The 21,701-nt window shown below is 39.8% G+C and overlaps 1 protein-coding gene across 11 annotated transcripts in view; it reads right to left on the reverse strand.

The window, feature by feature from the left end:
• Positions 1-21,701, reverse strand: part of rbm19 (RNA binding motif protein 19) — a 276,899-nt gene that overhangs the window by 239,364 nt on the left and 15,834 nt on the right. For 10 of the 11 annotated variants that reach the window (XR_005944826.1, XM_041202778.1, XM_041202779.1 and 7 more), the window contains 9 exons: positions 13,181-13,219; positions 12,883-13,072; positions 12,205-12,467; positions 11,632-11,706; positions 11,153-11,231; positions 8,850-8,921; positions 8,481-8,684; positions 4,594-4,724; positions 1,527-1,648 (listed from right to left, as the gene is read on the reverse strand). Coding sequence is in view for 10 of the 11 variants with exons in the window: in XM_041202778.1 (XP_041058712.1) it covers positions 1,527-1,648; positions 4,594-4,724; positions 8,481-8,684; positions 8,850-8,921; positions 11,153-11,231; positions 11,632-11,706; positions 12,205-12,467; positions 12,883-13,072; positions 13,181-13,219 (1,175 nt within the window). In the remaining variant the exon portion in view is untranslated. The remainder of the gene's footprint in view (positions 1-1,526; positions 1,649-4,593; positions 4,725-8,480; positions 8,685-8,849; positions 8,922-11,152; positions 11,232-11,631; positions 11,707-12,204; positions 12,468-12,882; positions 13,073-13,180; positions 13,220-21,701) is intronic. The other variant, XM_041202781.1, reaches the window with a different exon arrangement.

Consider the following 21,701-nt stretch of genomic DNA (forward strand, 5'->3'; position numbering starts at 1 on the left):
GTTAGAAGAGGTAAAGTTAAAAGCCTAGTGATACAATGGAAAATTTATATTCAAAGAGAAAGATATGTATAAAGGAGAAGGGAGATTTTGTGCAAGGTAGAGGCATTTTAAGATCCAACAAGTGTGAGAAGCCTCCAGCCTGTAAGGCCCAAGGCTGTCTGCAAAGACACAGAACTGAAAGAAACTCATTTTAAATGCAACAGTCCAGGGTGTGCTTTGCCAGGTGTCTGTTTAAATCTATGAGATTTACTGTTGCCTCAACAGGGGTGTTGCTGAGAATCAGATTAATTAGGGAATTTTTGTAGTTATTATAATAGTGATTTTATAGACGCATGCAAGTGATTACAAACTTTCTTGTGTTAATAAATGTTTAGTTTAGTTTTATAAAAACCTGAGACTTGGTGGTCTTATTACTACTGAATTCAAAGCCTGCAGCTCGAAACAAATTGCAAAAAATGGGTTATGCCAGTTGTTTCAAGTTTCCCTCTGGGATTTGAACAACTCAGCCTTTACCATTGGCTGTGGCATAATAGCACTGAGTCAGGAATCTGGTAGACAACTGGTAGAGAGATGCTGGTAACTAGAATTCTTCTCCGGGGGGTGGTTGTTAGTCATATTCCTGTGCAGTGTGGTGGTGGTGGAGTAATTACTATCCCTGCAATGTGATGTGGATGCCTCTATTTCAGCTCAGATGTGAATGTGAGATTTCAGCTCAGGCAACGGGGACTGAGGTGTTTCATACTTTCCTCCTCAGTTGGCAGGGGTTGTTTTCTATTTGTTTGGGGGTGATGTCAGGGAGGGGAGGGTGGGGCGGAGTCGGTTGGGTAGATTTACTATTGCTTTTTGGGGCCAAAGCTCCATTTTAAAAACAAAATCCTCATTGATACAGGCACCTCCTGCATCGCTTTTGATGATGGCTACATTTGCGAATGTTTGGACATTACATCTTTACTTTTGGCATAGAGATGCTACAATTCAAACTCAATGGCAGGGAGGCTGTCAACTACGATTTGCGAAGGGACAGCGCATTTTTGCTCTGTGGGGGAGGAGGGAGTTAACCAATATCTCTCTGCAGGTTTGAAGGAACGGTGGCCAACTGCTCAATGAAAGGGGGATGACTTTGGCTAAGCTGTCTGCTCAACCTCCGAAATAGACTGATTTTATGCTACTTTGGGGTTGAATCTAGGGCTGTCATGTAACATTTTGTTGCTAGTTCACTGCAATCAATGCATCTAGTCTCATGTTCACAATGCCACTTAGTCAGGTACATTGCATTGGAAGCTTGAGACCGCTTTTTAAAAAAACAATATATCACATGCATTTCAATATAAATTAGAATAATCTGAAGTTTGAAGTAAAAGTTACAAACTTACAATATTTGCTGGCTCAATTGAAAACAAGCAAGCAATGAAGGAAGAATCTCTCTATATTTGGTAGAGTATTTCAGATGCAAAGATTTTGGATCAAAGACACAAGACATTAACTGAGTAACTACCATCTGTAATTTCAATGCATTGATGTCCAACCTGTTACTGCTGCCCTTGTCTTTAGCTGCTTTATTTCTCTTGTATGTAGAAGAACCTATTGTATCACTATCTTCAGCCTTTTCTTTTTTTACTGTAGATGGTAAAATGTGCATCATCCTGCCCTATACAGATAGAAAATCATTTTACTGTATGTCATTTATCCAGCTTTTTTTTCAATTTCAAGCTGTTATTTGCATTACCACATGCTGCATAAAAGATAATTTACCTTAGAAAAAAAGTTTCATCTTTATCCATGAAGAAGAAACTATGTATAATTTGTTTAGCAATAAAAGGGCTTTAAAATGCCCTTAGATAACCCCGTGGCATAGCACACTGGTTTGCCAACATAATGAAGCAATCAAAAACTTCAAAACAAACTGAAATAAAAGTCTGAACAAAACATATTAGAATGAACACTCCCTTAAAGAACTTTCTGAAGTACAAATTTTATTTGAATTTGACGTTAAGGTTGAGTGTTATTGGGCCATCACATTTTTTAAATAAATTACAATTCTGTTCATAATCAATTTAAAACATGCAAATAAATGTTTGTGCAACCTCTAATCCTTGTACATTAATAGTATGAATGAATGCAACAATTTCTGAGATTCTCTTTCCTTTGAAATAACAAGTGTAGTTTTAAAAGTTCTATAGCCTGCTCACTGAAATGAGAAGGAATATTGAGAAAGATTTAACAACACCCTACATGATATGGTTCACTACGAGTCAGTCAAGGCCAACCTGAAGTAACAAGCCAACTGCACCACCCTCTCTAGTAGATTTATTAGTGAAGGATATTTAAGTGAATCTTGCCAAATAAAATGCGCACCAAACCAGACTGGTTATTTAATCTATCCTCTACTGATGTCAATTGGCATAAAGAGTGGACATTGTGGGAGGGCTGTGGCGTGTATCAACCATGTGGTTAAAAGGGCTCAAACCATGCTCATTTTTTCTCTTATAATCCACCATCTTCTCTGGGGTAGGGATAGGAAAAAGAAACAAATTCTACCAAGTTACCCTTTGAGTCAGACCTCTCCGCAAAACACATGATAACAATTGATCAAGCCATTTCGTAATGGAAATGTGCAGGAAGACCAGTCACCCAATGCAGAAATTCTGTTCCACTCAACTCCAGTCAATACTTTCACAGTGGTCCTGACTGCACAAGTAACAGGAAACTTGAGAGTGCTTTCTCTTGGTGGTTTCGCTTTCTAATTTGTTAAAATCTAGCTGTACCTTATGCAATGGACTGAACGCTCTGGATTTAGGTAAATAGGTTTGTCATGCAGGAACAAAATATGCAATCCAAAAATCATGTTGAACACACATGCTCCTTTCATGGATTTCTCAATAGTTTGTTTTGATATTCTTAAATGCAGTGATGCATTTCCTAAAAAACTGACATTGATTGAACAAAAACCATTATAACTTTTAGCTTATAAAAAGTCTTAGATACAAAGTGCAAAAATTTTTTGAATAAGTGCTAATATTGTTCTCCCCTCCCCGCCACCTCCCCACCCCCCCCCCCCCCCCCCCCCCCCCCCCCCCCCCCCCCCCCCCCCCCCCACCCCCCCCACCCCAAAAGTTTTTTACTCCAACTTCAAACATGAGGTGGCTGGCAGAGTGATAAAATGCGAAGATAGAGAGCATATCAGAGGTAATGAAATATTATGAACAGAGGTAATACAGATCTGAAATCTGGAAAGGCTCATCTTCAAATTCAAAAAGTGTCTTCATTAGCCTGTCTTTGGTCTTTCAGGTGTGGATAGGCATGATTTCCATTTATAGAACTTCAAGTTTTATTTTAAAATTTCTTGTATTTGGACTTCTTTAAAAACAATTTGTAATTTAAGAAAGACTATTAAGTTATTATTCTTGAAGGTTTAACTCCTCAGATTAGTTAATGACTGCCACCCTCTGGTGAGATTGGTGAATTACATATTTAAATTAATACCTTTGAAATTCAGGCATTTCATTTTGAACTGGTTTCTTCATCGTTATACCTTTAATACTATCATACTATTTTTCCCCGAGTTCAGGATCAAAATAAGAAAGATGATGGGAAATGTGTGGGATAGCCCACGTAAAACTCAAGTACAGTGCATGTTTGTGTGCGCATGCCTGTGTGCACAGAAAGTAATTTTTTAAAAATGTACTAAATGCATTAATCGAGAAAATATCTGTCATACAACTTTCAGAAAACTGAACACACAAATTCAACTTAATGCTTCATTCAGGTAGAAAATCTCAAAACCCTCAGATGTTACTCACTTTTAAACATGCAGCATCTCTTACTTAAAATCGTATAAACAAACTTTTTAGAAAAGCACCTTCCTTCAACAGTTCCTCATTTCTACATTTGCTCATAATTCATAGTTTAGGTGCCACACCTTTGCAGCTTTTTTAAACCCTTGTTATGTGGTCTGTAAAAGTGGGCTTCAAGGTGGTCAAATAATGGAACACCAGCCTTATGCATTAGTAAATTAAATGAAAAAAGGAATTCAACAAAATCAGGGTTAAGGTGATCTCTTGGACTAATTATTACCCTCTAAAGGACACGGGGACATTTTCCAGATTTCCCTAAGTGACCTCAGTTTTTAGATTAATTGACCTCTCCCAGAGGTCACAACAACATGGGACTGGATAGATGGAGTAATGTGTTTTTTCCTGTCAATAATTTCAATTTATTTATAAAATCAAGGCAAACCACTGTCACTGGAAATGAAAGTTGGTCAACTTTGTTATCAACAGTGGGCAGCTACAAATTTTGCCTTCTTAAAATACGTTCAATGTGATGTAACATCCTAACTCTCTTCAGAAATAACACTGACATCAAGCAGTGATGGGACAAAAACAACAGGAAGATTTTACTACTAGAAGGCAAAAAATCTATTTCATATCCTGGAATTCTATTCAACCCTTTATATCTTACAGAAACTGAGAACTACATCATCATAGAACCGATTAAAGGTATGACTGGTTTATAAAGCATTTTAGTGATTTCTAAATCCAATTGTAACTGTATGTGAATCACAAATTTTGTGTAGAATTACTACAACCTTACCTGAAACACTTCACCATCAAGTTCAGCAAAGGCCTTCACAGCATGTTCAGGCATCATGAAAGTGATAAAGGCAAAGCCTTTTGGTTTCTTGGTCAGACTGTCTATAGGAAAATGAATCTCCGATAACGGTCCTGTTAGCATTTAACAGAAATGCATTGCTCTAAATTAATATGAAACGATACGACAACCATTTTTAATACAAACTCATTTATTTTTTCTAATTTTTGTAAGTCAAAGCCATAAGATACATCAATTGTCACATTTCTAAAAAGTGTATTTGTATATGAAGTATAGTTTCCAATATCAGATAATAGCTATAACTGCTGGCATTTGTGCAGCTATGAATAATCTAAATTTCCATAATCATTTCCATCGCCACAGAAGTCAATTATAAAGGTTTCACTTTTAACTATTAAGTGCACAGGCATTGTACAAGATTTTGGCACCTTGTTACTACTTCAAACTACCTGAAATCAGCAGAGGTTTGAAGTCATAACAACACAAGGAGGCCGTTCGACCCATCGAGTCCATGCCAGCTGTCTGACAAGCAGTCCAGTCAGTTCCATTCCTGCACACTATCCCCAGAGCCCTGTAAATTTATTTCCCTCAAGTGCCCATCCAATTTTCTTTTGAAATCATTCATCATTTCCTCGACTGTCTTTGTAGGGGAGTTCCAGATCATTACTGCTCACTACATAAGAAAGCTCTTCCTCACAACCCCATGCATCTCTTTCCCAAAACCTTAAATCTGTGCCCCCTCATCCTTGTACCATCAGTGAATGGAAATAGCTTTTGTCTACCTTATTGAATCCTGTCATAATTTTGTCCATGTCCATCAAATCTCCCCTCAAAATCTTTTTCACCAAGGAAAACAGCCCAATTTCTCCAATCTAACTTAGTAGTTACAATCTCTCACCCCTGGAACCATTTTATCAAAACTTCCCTGCACCCTTTCAATGACCTTCACATTTTTCCTAAAATGTGGCCAGAAATGGTTAAATACTCTATTTGTGACCTAACCAGAGTTTTATAAAGATTTAGCATAACTTCCCTGCTTTTGTACTCAATGCATCTATTAATAAAGTCGAAGATCCCATATTGCTTTGCTAATTACTCTTTCAATATGCCCTGCCTCCTTCAAAGATTTATGCACATGAATCCCACGGTCTCTCTATCCCAGTGCCCCATCAAGTCTATATTGCCTCTCCCTATCTCTTCTGCCAAATGCATCAACTGCCCTGTAGCAGTCAGTTCTATCATCCTCACTGTTTGCCACAAATTTAGGTTTGGCATCATCAGCAAATTTTGAAATTTTACTCAGTATTCCAATATCCGTAGGGAGGTCTTGTGGTGCAGTGCTAGCATCCCTACCTCTAGGTTCATGTTTCACTTCAGGACTTCATCATGGCCACAGAAGGTGAATTAAACAGGTGGATTATCAGCCTATAAATCCTTCCAATATTCTTGCTGGCAGGTGGTGACAGCAGGAGGGTTTCTTGGTCAGTCATACTGCAGGAGGCACCGGCAAACCACTGCAATATTTTGTTAAGCATATTCATGGACCAATCCAATGAAAGCCCATGGAAGCAAAAGCCCTCTTAGAGAATGGTGCCTCTATCTATATATATCAAAAAAGTAATGGTCCTATCACTGGCACTTGGGGAACACCACTGACCATCATCCTTCAGTCTGAAAACAACCATTTATTACAACTTGCCATTTTCTGTCCACAGTACATTTTTTTATCCAAACTGACGCTGCCCATCACGTTCCATGAGCCTCAATTTTGTTAACTGGCCTTTTTTAAATTCTTCACAGGACGTAGACTTTGCTGGCTGGCTATCATTTGTTTCCCATCCTTAACTGCCCTTGAGAAGGTGGCGGTGAGCCGCCTTCTTGAACCGCTGTAGTCCAAATGGTGTAGCTACACGCAAAATTCTGTTAGAGAGGGAGATCCAGGATTTTGACCCATTCATGTTATACTTTGTTAGATGCTTTTTAAAAAATGGCTGGAAAACTGAGTCATGATGCAATTTCGAACCAGGTTCAAAGGCACACACTGTCTTTACTTTGCATTTCCTGGTTTTGCAGTTCACTCATTTAACACCAATATGCCCCTTATATTACTACCTGGTGAAGGCCGTTTGGGCCCTTTACCTGCCTGCCAACCTTAATGCAGGACAGCAGTGCTGTTAATGAGCTAAATTACTTTCCTAATGGTGTTAATAGGCCTTTGACATTTCAGCAGGCACGCAGCCACTTCTGGCCCGCACCCACCAAACTCAATATCAAAATGACACACGATGATGTCGGGATGGTCATCTCGCTTAATTTTATGCATCGGCGTGTCAGGCCTGCCCCTGCATGCTGACAGCAATATTCTGGCCCTGAAGTTCACAGAAAAGGGCGCCTACAAAGTTTCAGGATAGATATAATGCCCTTAGCAACAACACTGGACAAATTTTAGAAATAAATTGTTGGAATGGTTTGAGTTACAGTTTTATAGTTAAAAAACTGCAGAATTAAGGTACGTTAATACATCAATTTAAAAAGCTGATTAAGGCATTTAAGTATAATACAAGGAACTTTAGTAGGTAAGGAACACCTTTTCTCCTCAGAATAGCTGAAAATCAATCCAATTTTTTTACCCCACATAATTTGTGACGAGAGCTGTAACAGAAAGCCACAGGCAACATCAATTGAGGTGTGAGAGGTGTAGATCTTCACTCAGAAAGTAAGGGCATCAAGAGATATGGAGCAAAGGGAGAAGGCCGAGACTAAAAAGTTCAAGGCATCATAGCTAACACCACGGGATAACAGGTTTAGTGGGCCAAATGACCTGATTGTTTCTAAAATCAGCAACAAACCTGTCTGCAAGTAAATTAAAAGCTGTTTCATAGAATATGTAAAAACAAAACAAAATTCACTTCTTCAAAGATATGTAATTGATATGTACATTAAGTTTGCTGATGATACCACGCTTACCAAGGTAAGCTGTAGGAAAGACACAGAGAGGCTGCAGAGATAGAAAGGTTAGTTGAGTTGGCAACAAGATGGTATATAATATAGGGAAGAGTAAAGTCATTCACTTCGGTCATAAGACTAAAAAACAGAATTATTTTTTTATACAGATGAGAAACTTATAAAAGTTGACGTTCAAAGATACAAAAATGTGCAGACAGTCAGCATGTAGATGCTGCAAACAATTTAGAAGGCAAATTGCTTGCCTTTATTGTTGGCCTTCATTGCAAGGGGAGTACAAGAATAAAGAAGTCTTGTTACAGTTGCACAGGGTGAGACCACATTTGCAGTAGTCTGTGCAGTTTTGGCCTCCACATTTAAAAGAGGATATACTTGCATTGGAGGTGGTACAATGAAGGTTCACTAAATTAGTTCCTGGGATGTGGTGGTTGTCTTATGATGAGAGGCTGAGTAAATTGGGCTTATATTCTCTGAAGTTTAGAAGAATGAGAGGCTATCTCATTGAAACCTACAACATTCTGAAGAGGCTTGATAGAGTAGATGCCAAGAGATTGTTTCCGCTGGTCAGGGAATCTAAAACGTGGGGACACTTCTCAGGATTGGGGCCGATCATTTAGGACTGAGATAAGGAGAAATTACTTCATTCAAAGGGTTGTAAATTTTTGGAATTCTCTACCCTAGAAACCCGCGAATGCTCCATTGTTGAATACATTTACGGCTGGGAGAGACACGTTTTTGGTCTCTCAGGGAATTAATGGATATGGGGGGCAGGTGGGAAAATGGACTTGCAGCTCAAGGTCATCCATGATCGTTTAGAATACTGGAGCAGGCTTGATGGGCCGTGGGGTCTACTCCTGCTCCTATTTCTTGGTGTTCTTGTACAGTGCAAAGAATAAGCTACTTACCATATTCAGAAAATACTTTCTCCAAGTCTTCTTCTGTACAGGTATATGGTAGGTTTCGAACAAACAATCTTCCCGAGTCAGAGAGATCCTCTTCCTCCTCATCTTCTTTCTTTTCCCTCTTTAGCCATTTTTGCTCATCATCTTTTCCACCTGATTTAGCTTTTTGAACATTATTCTCCCTAAAAAGTTCAATATATCTTCCACCTTTAATCAAAGCAGGAAATATTTTGAGGTCAAAAGCATTTCAGATACTATAACTTGATACTATACTATAACTTGATACTATACTATAACTTGATAATATCTATTATAACCAAGGGTGAGCTACAGGTCAAGTGCCATAGCCTCTCGAAAGTCAAAACCCCTTACCCATGTAATCTTTATTTCTTTTCAATGCCTTTTCAAGATCATCCTCTGACTGAAAATCAACAAATATATAACCTGCAAAAGAAGCATGTCCCACAATTAGATAAAACTGAATTTATGATGAATGGAAATAATGGGAAGGTAGAATCATCTGTTTTAACAACTCGAAGAATATAACAAATGTTGAATTTGATAACTTGAATTTATATAGAACCTCGAATGCAGTTCAAGGTCCCAAGACATTTCAGAGGGTCATATTAAGATTTTAAAAAACTGACGCCAAGTCAAAGGAAGAGGCATTAAGGGCAGGTGGCCAAAAGCTTCGAAGAGTAAGGCTTGAATAAGTGGCTTTAAAGGATGAAAGGTGGAGAGAATTTACTTTTTCAGTAAATAGCTACTTTCCAGTAAGTTGGTTATCCTCCCAAATCCAGTGAATAGTTTTTTTACAGAACTATCAACCAAACTAGTATAATAGAAAAAGCCTGTCCTCAAACATCTTCCACTGATACATGGAGTCTTTGTTAAATCAACAACGAAAGAAACATCATGCCATAAATTCAGAAGAACGCCAAAAGTGACAGATCTATAGAATGAAGTAGCAATAGACTGAGATTTTGCAAAGGTTCAGGGCAAATATTAAAAGGTATCAAATAATTCAATTATTATACAAGTGAAGAAAAACTCATTATGGTTTTATATATATAATATATATATATAATATATGGAAATACACATTGCTCCCTTCTGTCTCTTGGATAAATGCATGATGCATAATGCTGAACTGCAAGAACAGCATTGATCAGGGAACTGTGCTTAACTAGCAGCACTAGATAACTGAACCAGTCGTCCGACAATAGGTCAACCCAAGCCAAATCCAATTCACTTAACAGTGGAAGGGAGGGTATGGTGAAGACAAAAGGCTGTGAAAACAATTTGACCTGTGTGGTAAAAGTATTGTTTCATTCAGAAGGGCAATAAATGCTGGCTTTGCCAACAATGCCCACATCTTGCGAACAAATAAAAGAAAGAAATTAGTTAACAGAAAAATGTTGCTAACCTGTTTGAATGGGTTAGTGCTGAGTGAAAATAAGCACACATCTGACCTTGCTGCCTCCTATAAAAATCAGAAACAGCCAAGGGCAAACATGCACATTTTGCAATGGTGCTTATGTAAGCAGCATTGCAAAACGCTTTGTAAGGAGGAATAAAAAAAAACCAATCAGATATAAAAGAAAGAAATTCAGGAAAGAGACCAGAAGAAACCTCCCCCAATATTAGCTGAATTTTAACAAGATGGATAGTAGTGTAGAAAAGCAAAGATATTTTGGATGGAAGTTCAGGAAGGATGGACATAATAGAAAAACTTTGCTCTAATGATAGTGGAGAAAATAGGAAGGAAACAGTTATCTAGAGACAGACAAGCAGACACAGGTGCTAGAGGAAGATTGATCAATTCAATTCAATGTGAACTGACACAATCGAGTTAAATTAAGACAAGAATATGAAAACCAATTAAAAGCGGTACATGGAGAGCCAATGGGGCTTGTGCCAAGAACAAGAATAATGAGTTTGCAAAATTGTGTCTTGTACAAGATACCAAAAATCGGTTAAAGAGCGATGAAACCAAGCAATAGTTGTTTGGTAGTGCAGAACTCAAGTACTGCTGAAAACAAAGATATGTCTAAGCTTTTCGTCTTGCACTCATCAGGACACTTGCAAGAATAGCAATAAAAAGGGGGAAAACAACAATTTATACTGTATGTGAAGAGAGTGCTGACTGGTTGGCAAGTGGCATTGCCATGGAGAATGCACCACTGATGGTGACTGTCAGTTAACTGCCAAACATTGTTTGAAATTTAATCCAGGCAGCTTGACCAATTGGTCAAGGCATTGCTTGCTCTGAGGAATAAGTCAGCAAACGGCTGTCACTTATTGTGTTTAGCTGAAACAGGCACAATGCACGTACGTGTTCTTTCTGTCTGCAAAGAACAGGGCTCTGTGTAGTAATATATGTAGCTTCCAGTACACGCAAATGCGCCACACTGCGAGCCCTACTAACAGCCTTAAATTGGCCGTCAGCATAATTCTTAGCATACTGAGGATTATTTGGCTAACACACAAATGAGTAATGTGGTATATGAATTTCAGTGCTAATGTGATGCTAGGCACGTAGCCCATACGTCCCAAAGACTGGTGGAATTCAATATGAAAGGAGTATTCCTCATTTGTCAGACTAATTAAAAATGCACCATCACTCCCCAAAACACAAAATAATTTACAGAAGAAAACTTGAATTGGTTACAAACCTGTTGTGTTCCCATTTGCATTTTTGATAATTCGGATAGCCACAGGTTTTGTCGGAACAAAGAATTCTCTTACATGTTTCTGGAGAAAGATTAGTATACCATGTGAATATACAGACAAACTAAATCCTTGTATATATAGGACTGATAGCCTGTATTTCACTTTAATGTTCAAGCAATTCATATTTTAAACTTCCAAATTCAAATTTTATCAAAATGAATGAAGACTGTTTTCTCATACTCATGGTTAATAAAGAATATTTTATCCATATGAGAAGTATAGAAACAAAGCTGCTTCTTTTAACCAGATTAAAAATCTGTTCACATAATTTGTAAGTATATCAACAGTCACTTATGCTGCCATGAAACAAAATTTTGCATCCATTTTTTTCCTCTGCCTCTATCCAACACTGCAGACACTTGCTCACACACGGAACTAAGTATGAATGCAATAGAAAACACAAATCACATATGATTGGTACCTCTTTCACACTGAAGGGGGCCCCTCGCAGTTTCAAAGTATACAGTGTGGTAGGTTCATTTTGGTGCTTTTGTTGCTGAAATGAAATGATAAAGTACTCATCAGAGTAAAGAGTGAGAAATCTACTTTATTTGTAAACATTTGTCTGGAACAGTAGCAAATTTTACTAGTGCAGGAAGTTGGGATCAAACATATAATGCAAGTTTTAGTCTGTTTAAAGTTAGCCAAATAATACTGAATTCCTTGTTTGATATAAAATATTTAAAATTGAAGAAAATTTGTAACCAAGTACTTTAAAATGCTTAATGGAAAAACCTGCATAAGTCTGAATTCTAAAACTTATCTAATCTCTACACACTATTTTTGAGACATTTACAATTATGCAAATACCTTGGTGAAGGTTTTAAATAATACATAGGCACGCACTAGGATGAAAACAAATGACATGATCAGTTTTGGAAAAAGGATGTTAGAGACTACAACGGTGCTCCTGAACAAAAATAAGCTACTTAAAATATAATATTTTGACAGTATTAAGAAATACTAACAAAAAGCAATGGAAAAAATTGCAAACCTCGAGTTCCTTTTTCTTCCTCCGTGCTGATGTTGATCTCTCCAGTTTGCTATCCTGCTTTTTTTCTCTACTTTCACAATCACTATCTGTATGTAATAGTGTATTTCCTTCAGTGGATGGCTTTACTTCATTTTCTTCATCGGCTTCAGATTCATCATCACTTTCAGACTTGCCTTCAGCCTTAACTATTTTTGATCTTAAGTAATCCATGTCAGATACTTCTTTTTTCAATGCCACATTTTCCTTTGTTTGTTTTTGTTTGCCTGGAAGAGGAAAGATACAAAAGTTTACATAATATAAATGTGCGACTTCTTTCCAGACTATGATCTTTGCCACTTAATTGCTTAAGGGATTATCCAAATCCCAGACCAGGATTCTTTTGTTCATCGGGGGAAAAAAATCTCATCTTCCAATCACTGTCTTCCTTTAAATGGGATGCCAATTCACTATGTAGGCAATCACATATCAAGTCCTAGTACACTATGTACATAGTGATCACAACCCTATTTCCACTCTTCTGCTCTTTCCCAGCAGAGAGCCGACTTCTGACATTCACAGGGTGTAAAGAGAAATACAAAATGTTGATTGCAAAAGAATCTAAAGGGGCAGAGCTATAAAACAACAAACTATAAGAATGGGACATGAATTATGCAGTACAACCAAATTTAATGTATTTACTTGTTCCTTTGATATCTTCCTCCTCCTCCTCACTTAGTTCTTCAGAATCTTCTGAATCAAAGTTCAGATAATCAGCCGTCCTCTGAGCATCTTCTTTCTTTGCTGGCAAGGTATCATTAGTCCAGGTAGGTGCACTGGAACGTTTCTTGTGTACAGCCAGAAATTCCTCAAACTCGTCATCTTCCTTCAGCTTTAGAAAAAGGTGAAACCAAGTTACATTTCCAGCACAAAATTTGTATATGGGTTAACAGGAATCAAGAATCAATATATTCCAACGTAAATTCAAATTCCTACTCACATGTTCCAGATTTTCAATGATAGGTTTCTTTTTCTTATCCTGTAATGGCAAATTTGGAAGTTTTAAGTGTCATTTCCCTTCTTGCACTTTTCAGCTAATTACAAAAGGCAAACCAGGAGTTAAAAGCTATTAATTGGATCTTAAACAATAGTCTTGTTGTTTTTAAAAAAGGCCAGGCTTGAAATGAGTTTCCTTTAAATATTGCAATACACAGAGTGGAATCATCCCAAATTTGCACCAACTGCAGTAGTGGATAGGTAAAACAATGTTTTACCCGCCGGCTGCAATGGCGACTTCTCCCGCCATATCATCCCAAACCTGCCATATTAATTATGCATTCCCGGGGAACACGTAGCTTCCATGGCAGGCGGGCTCCAATTCACCCACCACGCCATCACCCTGCTGTTTCATCATATCGGGTGCCACATTTAAAGTATAGCCATGCACACACCTTTCAGTGTTTCCAGCCCAGAACCACTGCAAATAAGGCATGGCCCCAAAGGGCAAGACTGCAGCCCTCAAGTTTAATGAAGCGTCCCTCGAGTGCCTTTTGGACACTGTGGAGGTCTGCCGTGATGTCCTCTACACCCGCTCTGGCTGCAGGACGGGCAGCAACATTACCACTCTAGCTTGGTAGGCGATAGCAGTGGTGCCCAGTACCAATGCTGCAGAGAAGGGGTTGGCCATCCAATGCAGATAGAAGATGAATGATCTCATCGGTGCCACCAGATTAAGGCAACCATCTCATTACTCTCAACCCACACACTCAAGCCCTTCACACATTCATTTGCATCTCACTCACTGACAGCTCAAGGGACATTACCACTCAATCTTTCACACACACACCCCCTCACATCTCCAACTGGCCTCAACTGCTCTGGAAACTGCCTCCTCAGCCATCACTATCTTGAGGTCACTTGCAAATATCAACTCATGCCCCCACAGAAATCCTGAGATAACCCCCTTCCTCAGTACAGCCCTCATCCTGCAGCCTCTTCCCTTGGCTGAGGCCACTTCTCCCCCTTCCCCAAGCTAACCCTAGCCCTAGCCCTGCAGCCATACAAAGCCACCCCCGCCTTACAGCTGGTCTGGTTGGTAGAGACCTGCCCACGAGCCACCCCTAAAAGTGCTGTGGTTCTGTCTGCGAAGCTTGGCACTGATGACTGCGAGTGCTCTCTGGAGCAAGATAGGCAAACAAACCTCAAAGTCCCAAGTGAAGTGCAGCTTGCCAGGTGCACATCACTTATGTACATTTGTGAAATAAGTCAGCGTGCAATCACGCCAACATGGGCAGATGATCCAGTGTGTGTGTGTGTGTGTGTGTGTGTGTGTGTGTGTGTGTGTGTGGATATGAGTTCGGCGGGCTAGCCTTATAATGACATGCAGATGTATTACAAGGAGGTTTCCAATGTCCGCTGGCGGGAAACACAACCCGCTATTGATGAGCTGAGTGGATGATCGCAAACTGGCTTCATGACGTCATGAAACCAGTTTTTCGCCTTCTCGCCATATTGTCGGCTCAAACTGCCAAGCGTGCCCAACGCCAATGGGCACAGACAATTCTGCCCTTGGATTCTGCTACCAGATATTATTAAAGCTCAAACAGATTCAGATTTTAATTTGATGACCTCTCATCACAAAGTAAACAAGAGGAAATTATGGGCCAGAACTTCCAAGGGGTGGCAATCACAGTCGGATTGCTATTCCACTGCTTTTTACATACCTTACTTGGGAGCTGTGCATTTCTCGTCCTGCCTTCCAACCCAGGCCTGGTGAGAAATGTGCAGTACAGCAGCCCCTTCCAGTGCAGGGCAGCAGTGTCAGGCAAGTGAAGACACACCCCCTTTTTACAGCACTAAACTTACCTAGTTTACAGCAGCTAAAGGTCCCAGCCACTTTGAGAAGCCAGGGGGAAAGTAACTATGCAAGTTAAATGGATAAAACGGATTGGGGGAAGGGGTGGTAGTGGTGGCGGGAGGTTGGGGGGGGGGGGGGGGGGGGGGGGGGATTCACTGATATAGTTACCCAGGAGTTAGAAGTAGTTTTAATGCTTTTAACTTTCCCTAGGTAATGTTCTGCTAAGAGTGTCAGAACCGTCCAAAGTCTCCAATTTAAGTTGGGAGTTTCGGATGGTTTCCAGTGCAGGGTAATTGCCCATCGAAAGTCTGAACTTTCCAGGCAATTGCCATGCAGCCCTTGCATGTGGACTTCCAGAGGGAGCCCCCAGAGCATTCATCCTGAATATGACACCCCGGCAATTGTAAGTTCTTGGCCTGTATGTCCCTATTCATTCTATCCAAACTAATCAATTTAAAAGTCTGTATTAAATCTTCATATTATCTCAAGTCTTTCGTTATAACAATAGTTTTCACCATTCTGATAAATCTATGCTGTTTGCTCTCAATGGCTTTATTGACTTTCTCGTGTGAGATTCCCAAAACTGAACACACAACTCTGTGGCCTAACCAACACTTTGTTTAAATTCATCAATACATCTTTACTTTTGTACTCAATATTGGCCAGATTTTAATGAGAAAATAGCAGTGAACGACACACTCTGATATTAATGTGCAAATAGGAACTTGGAGCAAGGAAGAGATACCCCATGAATTGCAAATCACAAGCTACTAACTGAAATGTGTTGCTCTGTTGTTAGCTTTGTGAAAGTGACCTCTAATGCTTAATCCTCACTATGATTTTCAAGAAATGTCTGCATTTGCAAATTAATTGCCCATTAATCTGCAGCAGTTCAAGAAGGTGGCTCACCATCACCTTCTCAAGGGCATTTAGGAATGGGCAATAAATGCTGCTCTGGCTAGCGACACACACATTCCATGAAAGGATATAAAAAAAGTATTGCCACAGAAAGTTAATTCTTGCAAATAAAAGCACAAGTAACCCTTTTAGCAAATTGCTAGTTAAGGAATGACTGCCAATCCACCTCTGTTGGCCAGGTAGTAAATGTGGAATAGAAACAAAAAACTGTGGATGCTGGAAATCCAAAACAAAAACAGAATTAGCTGGAAAAACTCAGCAGGTCTGGCAGCATCGGCGGAGAAGAAAAGAGTTGATGTTTCGAGTCCTCATGACCCTTCAACAGAACTGAGTATTAGGAGAGGGGTGAAATATAAGCTGGTTTAAGATTGGTGGGGGTGAGGGCAGGGAAGTGGGGGGGAGGGTGGTTGTAGGGACAAGCAAGCAGTGATAGGAGCAGATAATCAAAAGATGTCACAGACAGAAGAACAAAGAGGTGTTGAAGATGGTGATATTATCTAAACGAATTGCTAATTAAGAATGGATGGCAGGACACTCAAGGTACAGCTCTAGTGGGGGTGGGGTGGAAAGACTAGCAGGGAATAAAAGATATAGATTTAAAAATAATGGAAATAGGTGGAAAAAGAAAAATCTATATAAATTATTGGAAAAAACAAAAGGAAGAGGGAAGAAACAGAAAGGGGTTGGGGATGGAGGAGGTAGTTCAAGAATTAAAGTTGTTGAATTCAATATTCAGTCCGGAAGGCTGTAAAGTGCCTAATCGGAAGATGAGGTGCTGTTCTTCCAGTTTGCGTTGGGCTTCACTAGAACAATGCAGCAAGCCAAGGACAGACATGTGGGCAAGAGAGCAGGGTGGAGTGTTAAAATGGCAAGTGACAGGGAGGTTTGGGTCTTTCTTGCGGACAGACCACAGGTGTTCCTGGTCCACTCCTCCATCACCCCCTACTCCTCAACCACCACGTATGGCACCTCCCCATGCCCACACAAAAGATGCAACACCTGCCCCTTCACTTCCTCTTTCCTCACCGTCCAAGGGCCCAAACACTCCTTTCAAGTGAAGCTGCATTTCCCCTAACCTAGTCCACTGCATTCGTTGCTCCCAATGCGGTCTCCTCTACATTGGAGAGACCAAACGTAAATTGGGCGACCGCGTTGCAGAACACCTGCCGTCTGTCCACAAGAAAGACCCAAACCTCCCTGTCGCTTGCCATTTTAACACTCCACCCTGCTCTCTTGCCCACATGTCTGTCCTTGGCTTGCTGCATTGTTCCAGTGAAGCCCAAAGCAAACTGGAGGAACAGCACCTCATCTTCCAACTAGGCACTTTACAGCCTTCCAGACTGAATATTGAATTCAACTCCCTCCTCCATCCGCACCCCCTTTCCGTTTCTTCCCTCTTCCTTTTGGTTTTTCCAATAATTTATATAGATCTTTCTTTTCCCACCTATTTCCATTATTTTTAAATCTATATCCTTTATGCCCTGCTAGTCTTTCCACCCCACCCCCACTAGAGCTGTACCTTGAGTGTCCTGCCATCCATTCTTAATTAGCACATTCATTTAGATAACATCACCACCTTCAACACCTCTTTGCTCTTCTGTCTGTGACATCTTTTGATTATCTGCTCCTATCACTGCTTGCTTGTCCCTACAACCACCCCCCCCACACACACACACACACACACACACACACACACACACACACACACACACACACACACACACACACACACACACACACACACACACACAACCTTAAACCAGCTTATATTTCATCCCTCTCCTAATATTCACTCAGTTCTGTTGAAGGGTCACGAGGACTCAAAACATCAACTCTTTTCTTCTCTGCCGATGCTGCCAGACCTGCTGAGTTTTTCCAGCTAATTCTGTTTTTGTAGTAAATGTGGAATCTCATTCTGTCAGGTTGTGAATTGTTCTAGAAATTTTTTTTTAAATTCTTACTTTTATAGACTTATTGACGTTTACAGCACAGGAGGCCATTCGGCCCATCGTGCCTGCGCCAGTCAACAAAGATCTGACTACTCTGATCCCATTCTCCAGTGTTTGGTCCATAGCCCTGGAGGCTTTGGCAACACCAGTGGAAATTCATTTGTCTCTTTCTTTCTCGCTTAATGCTATCTTTCTTTTCCGCCTCTTTATTTATCTTGCTATACCTGATTAAACACTGATTTCACCCATTCAAATTCAACCCCCTGTTCAGTTGTTCCTCTGTTTATTTCTCAATCCTAAATCTCAATGTTTGAAGAGATACACTGTTTGTCTAGTTATTCATCAAGATCCCATATGCCCTTCTGCTCCCTATGCCATTACTTGCTCACATTCCAGAAGCTGTGTGCAAAAATATTTTGAAATAGAAACATACACAAGCAAGCCTAAGAGACAAGGCACGTTGTGAGATGCATCACTCCGGCAAAATCTGGGCCACTGGCTGTATTTATAGGAGTCAACATGCCAGTGGTCATTTTTTAAACTTGTCAAGCTATCTACACTTATATTCTCAGGATATCATGCATTTGAATCCTGAGGTTATCAACATACAAATTAGGAGGAGTAGGGTACTTGGCTGATCTGTTGTAACCTTAACTCCACATTCCCACCTACCCCCGCTAACCTTTCATCTCCTTGTTTATCAAGTATCCATCTACCTCTGCCTTAAAAATATTCAAAGACTCTGCTTCCACCACCTTTTGAGGAAGAGTTCCAAAAACGCACAACCCTCATCTCTGAGATAAGGGGGCGACCCTTTATTTTCAAACAGTGGCCCCTGGTACTAGATTGCCCCACAAGAGGAAACATCCTCTCCACATCAACCCTGTCAAGACCCCTCATGATCTTATGTTTCAATCAAGTCACTTCTCACTCTTCTAAACTCCAACAGATACAAGCCAAGCCTGTCCAGCCTTTCTTCATAATCCAGGTATTAGTTTAGTAAACTTTTTCTGAATTGCTTCTAATGCATTTACATCCTTCTTTAAATAAGGAGACCAATACTGTATACACAGTATTCCAGACGTGGTCTCACCAATGCCCTGTATAACTGAAGCATCGCCTCCCTCCTTTTGTATTCAATTCCCCTTGCAATAAATGATAACATTCTATTAGCTTTCCAAACTACTTGCTGTATCTGCATACTAGTCTTTTACAATTCCTGCACTAGGACACCTAAGTCCCTCTGCAATCTCTCATTATTTAGATAATATGCTTCTTTTCTGTTTTTCCTGCCAAAATGGACAATTTCACATATTCCCACATTATACTTCATTTGCCCGGTCTTTGTCCATTCACTTAACCTAGCTATATCCCTTTGGAGCCTCCTTGTGTCTTTTTCACATCTTTCCATCCTACCTACCTTTGTCTCATCAGCAAATTTAACAACCATACCTTTGGTCCCTTCGTCCAAGTCATTTATATAAATTGTAAAAAGTTGAGGTCCCTGCACTGATCCCTGTAGCACACCACTCGGTACATCCTGCTACCAGATGACGGCCCATTTATGCCTACTCTCTGTTTGCTGTTAGCTAACTAATCTTCTATCCATGCCAATATGTCAATATGCCATGCCCCTACACCATGAGCTTGTACTTTTTCCCAATAACCTTTGATGTGGCTCCTTATCAAATGCCTTCTGGAAATCTAAATACAGTACATTCGCCGGTTCCCCTTTATCCACAGCAAATGTTACTTCTTCAAAGAACTCCAATAAATTGGTTAAACGTGATTTCCCTTTCACAAAACCATGCTGGCTCTGCCTCCAACTTCCTGAATTTTTCCAAGTGCCCTGCTATAACGACTTTAATAATAGCTTCTAGCATGTTCTCTATGACAGATGTTAAGCTAACTGGCCTATAGTTTCCTGCTTTCTTTCTCCCTCCCTTTCTGAATAAAGGAGTTACATTCACTATTTTCCAATCTAATGGAACCTTCCCCGAATCTACTGAATTTTGGAAAATTAAAACCAATGCATCAACTATCCCACTTCTTTTAAAACCCCAAGATGAAAATCATCAGGACCTGGAGACTTGTCAGCCACAGCTGCAACAATTTTCTCAGTACCACTTCCCTAGTGATTGTAATCCTCCCCAAATCCCCCTCCTTTCCATTTGCTGATTTACAGCTATTTCTAGGATGTTATTTGTATCCTTTGTAGTGAAGATCAATGCAAAATACCAGTTCAATTCATCTGTCATCTCCTTATTTTCTATTATTAATTCCCCAGACTCACTTTCTATAGGACCAATGCTCATATTGTTGACTCTTTTTTAAAAAAATAGAAACTTTTACTGCATATATATCTCTAGCTAGCTTTCTCATATTCTAATTTTTCCTTCCTTATCAATCTTTTGCTCATTCTTTGTTGTTTTTCATATTCTGTCATATCTTCTGACCTGCCACCCACCTTTGCACAATAAAATGCCTTTTAAGTTTGATGCTATCTTTAAATTTTTTTAAGTTAACCAAGGATGGTGTCTCCTCCCCTTGGAATTTTTCTGCCTTGTTGGAATGCATCCATGGTATGTATTCTGAAACATCTACCTCAAAATGTCCATCACTACATTTCTAATGACCTATCCCTAAACCTCGTTTGCCAGTTCACTTTAGCTAACTGAGCCTTCATGCCCTCATAACTGCCCTTATTTAAGTTTAAAATACTAGTCTTGGACCCATTCTTCTCTCCCTCAAACTGAATGTAAAATTCAATCATATTGTGATCGCTGCTACCAAGAGGCACCTTCACTGTGAGGTCATTAATTAAGCCTATCTCATTGTACAATACCAAGTCTAGTAAAACCTGCTCTCTGGTTGATGCCAGAGAGTGCTGTTCTAAGAAACTAACGCAAACATTTCTATGAATTCTTGATCTAAACTACCTTTGCCCATCTGATTTCCCCAGTCTATATGCAGATTAAAAACCCCCATTATCATCATTGTACCTTTCTGACAAGCTCCCATTATTCCTTCCTTTATATCCCGTCCTACCATATGGTTACTGTTAAGGGGCCTGTACACCATTCTCACAAGTGACTTCTTGCCTTTATAATTTCTCATTTCTAGCCAACAGTTTCTACATCCTGGTTTCCTGAACTAGGTCATCCCTCTCTATTGTGCTAATACCATCATTAATTAACAGAGCCACCCTCCACCTTTTCCTAGTTCCAGTCCTTCTGAAATATCATGTACCCTTCAATAGTCACGCCCTAAACTATGTCATTCTGCAGCCATGTCTCTGTATTGGCTATCAGATCGTACTTTTTCATTTCTATTTGCGCTCTCAGTTCATCTGTTTTGTTTCAAATGCTACGTGCATTCAAAGAGCCTTTGGTCATGTTCTTTTATTATTTTTGTAATCTCTAGCCTTATCTGCTGATTTAGTCTTAGATTTGTGCTCCCTCTACTCTGTCCCTTCCTATCACAATCTGTTATTCATTTCCCACATTAATTCCTTTCTCGCTTGCCTTTTCGCTACTCTTTGATTTACTACATCTTCCCAAATTTGATACCTTGCCCCCACTATTTAGCTTAAAATGTTCTCTACTTCCCTAGTTATACAGTTCGCCAGAACAATGGTCCCAGCACGGTTCAGGTGTAGACCATCCCAACGGTACAGTCACCAGTTCTTTGGCCATTCATACCCTTCAGTGTCATTGCATTAAGTGTGTATTCCCATTCCTCATTCTATTTTTTCCCAAAACGCACTACTTGCACTTATACAGGCTTAAACCTGCTGC

The sequence above is a fragment of the Carcharodon carcharias genome, chromosome 13 (genome assembly GCF_017639515.1).
Source record: "Carcharodon carcharias isolate sCarCar2 chromosome 13, sCarCar2.pri, whole genome shotgun sequence".
NCBI classification, from domain to species: domain Eukaryota; kingdom Metazoa; phylum Chordata; class Chondrichthyes; order Lamniformes; family Lamnidae; genus Carcharodon; species Carcharodon carcharias.